The sequence below is a fragment of the Plasmodium gallinaceum genome (genome assembly GCF_900005855.1).
Source record: "Plasmodium gallinaceum strain 8A genome assembly, contig: PGAL8A_v1_98, whole genome shotgun sequence".
In the NCBI taxonomy this organism is placed as follows: Eukaryota; Apicomplexa; class Aconoidasida; order Haemosporida; family Plasmodiidae; genus Plasmodium; species Plasmodium gallinaceum.
This window is the reverse complement of record NW_021628265.1, coordinates 258,348-259,452: the sequence shown is the minus strand read 5'-3', so window position 1 is coordinate 259,452 and position 1,105 is coordinate 258,348. Positions and strand designations below refer to the sequence as shown.

Below are 1,105 nucleotides of genomic sequence, written 5' to 3'. Positions count from 1 at the left end.
TTTTTTTTTTTTTTTATATATACATATATTTATATTTAAAAAAAGTACCTAAATTTTCCATTTAAAAAAAAAAAAATAAAATAAATAATAAATTTTATAAAATTTTTTTTTATTAGTAAAGAATGAATAATTAATATTTTTTTTTTTTTTTTTTTTTCTGATGCAACTATATTCTTTTAATATGATATCAATTTTTTAACTTTTTCTATATAACTTTTAAAATATAATGTTTTCACTTTTTCGTATTGAAGATGTACTAAATATTGAAGCTCATTTTAAAGATGAAGAAATAAAAAGTGTAATTGAATTTTTATTAAGAGCTAAATATATTGATAAAGTAAAATTTATAACAAATAAAAAAAAAATAATATACATATATATATATATATATAAATAGAGAGAATAATAAAAAATATATAAAGTAAGAGGCATATTTGCCAAATTAAATAATATTAAGTTTTTTTTTATTCATTCAAAAAAATTGTAATTTATACAACTATTATTTATAAAATATTACATCCGTATGCTTTATTAGGTTTTACAAAATGTTGGTTTTTGTGTTGGTTTATATGATATATTAGAAATAAAAAATAAAGAAATATTGATAGGAAGTGGTGAAATTAGATTTAAAGTAATTTTTCGTTTAGTCTTTTTTCAACCATTTGAAAATGAAATTATTGAAGGATATGTTAAAAGTTCTGATTATAATGGAATAATAAGTTAACTATTTATTTTAGATTATTATATTTTTACTCATATTTTAAATCACATAATTATAAATAGCTTTTCTTTTTATTCTTAGTAAGTTTAGGTTTTTTTGAAAATATAAGAGTTAATTGTGCAAATTTAAGAGAACCTAAAGAATTGTAAATATATATATATTTTTTTTTTTTTTTTTTTAATGAGTTTTAAGGAAATTTTTCAATATGATTTAAAAAAAAATTATTCATTTTTTTTCTTTTATAGTGATGAAGAAAAGAAAGAATGGTATTGGAATTATGAAGGAATTAAATTTTTTTATACAAAAAATGAGTTGATAAGAGTGAGAATTTTAGATACATATTTTAGTGGTAGAAAAAAAAAAAAAAAAAAAAAAAAAAAAATT

At 15.5% G+C, this 1,105-nt stretch overlaps 1 protein-coding gene across 1 annotated transcript in view; it reads left to right on the top strand.

Moving 5' to 3' along the window:
* Window positions 1-226: 226 nt before the first annotated feature.
* Window positions 227-1,105, top strand: part of PGAL8A_00332000 (RNA polymerase subunit, putative) — a gene marked incomplete at both ends in the record, with an annotated part of 2,202 nt that continues 1,323 nt past the window's right edge. Inside the window, 4 exons of the mRNA XM_028672349.1 lie at window positions 227-337; window positions 536-719; window positions 803-866; window positions 967-1,070. Of these exons, the coding sequence (XP_028528910.1) occupies window positions 227-337; window positions 536-719; window positions 803-866; window positions 967-1,070 (463 nt within the window). The remainder of the gene's footprint in view (window positions 338-535; window positions 720-802; window positions 867-966; window positions 1,071-1,105) is intronic.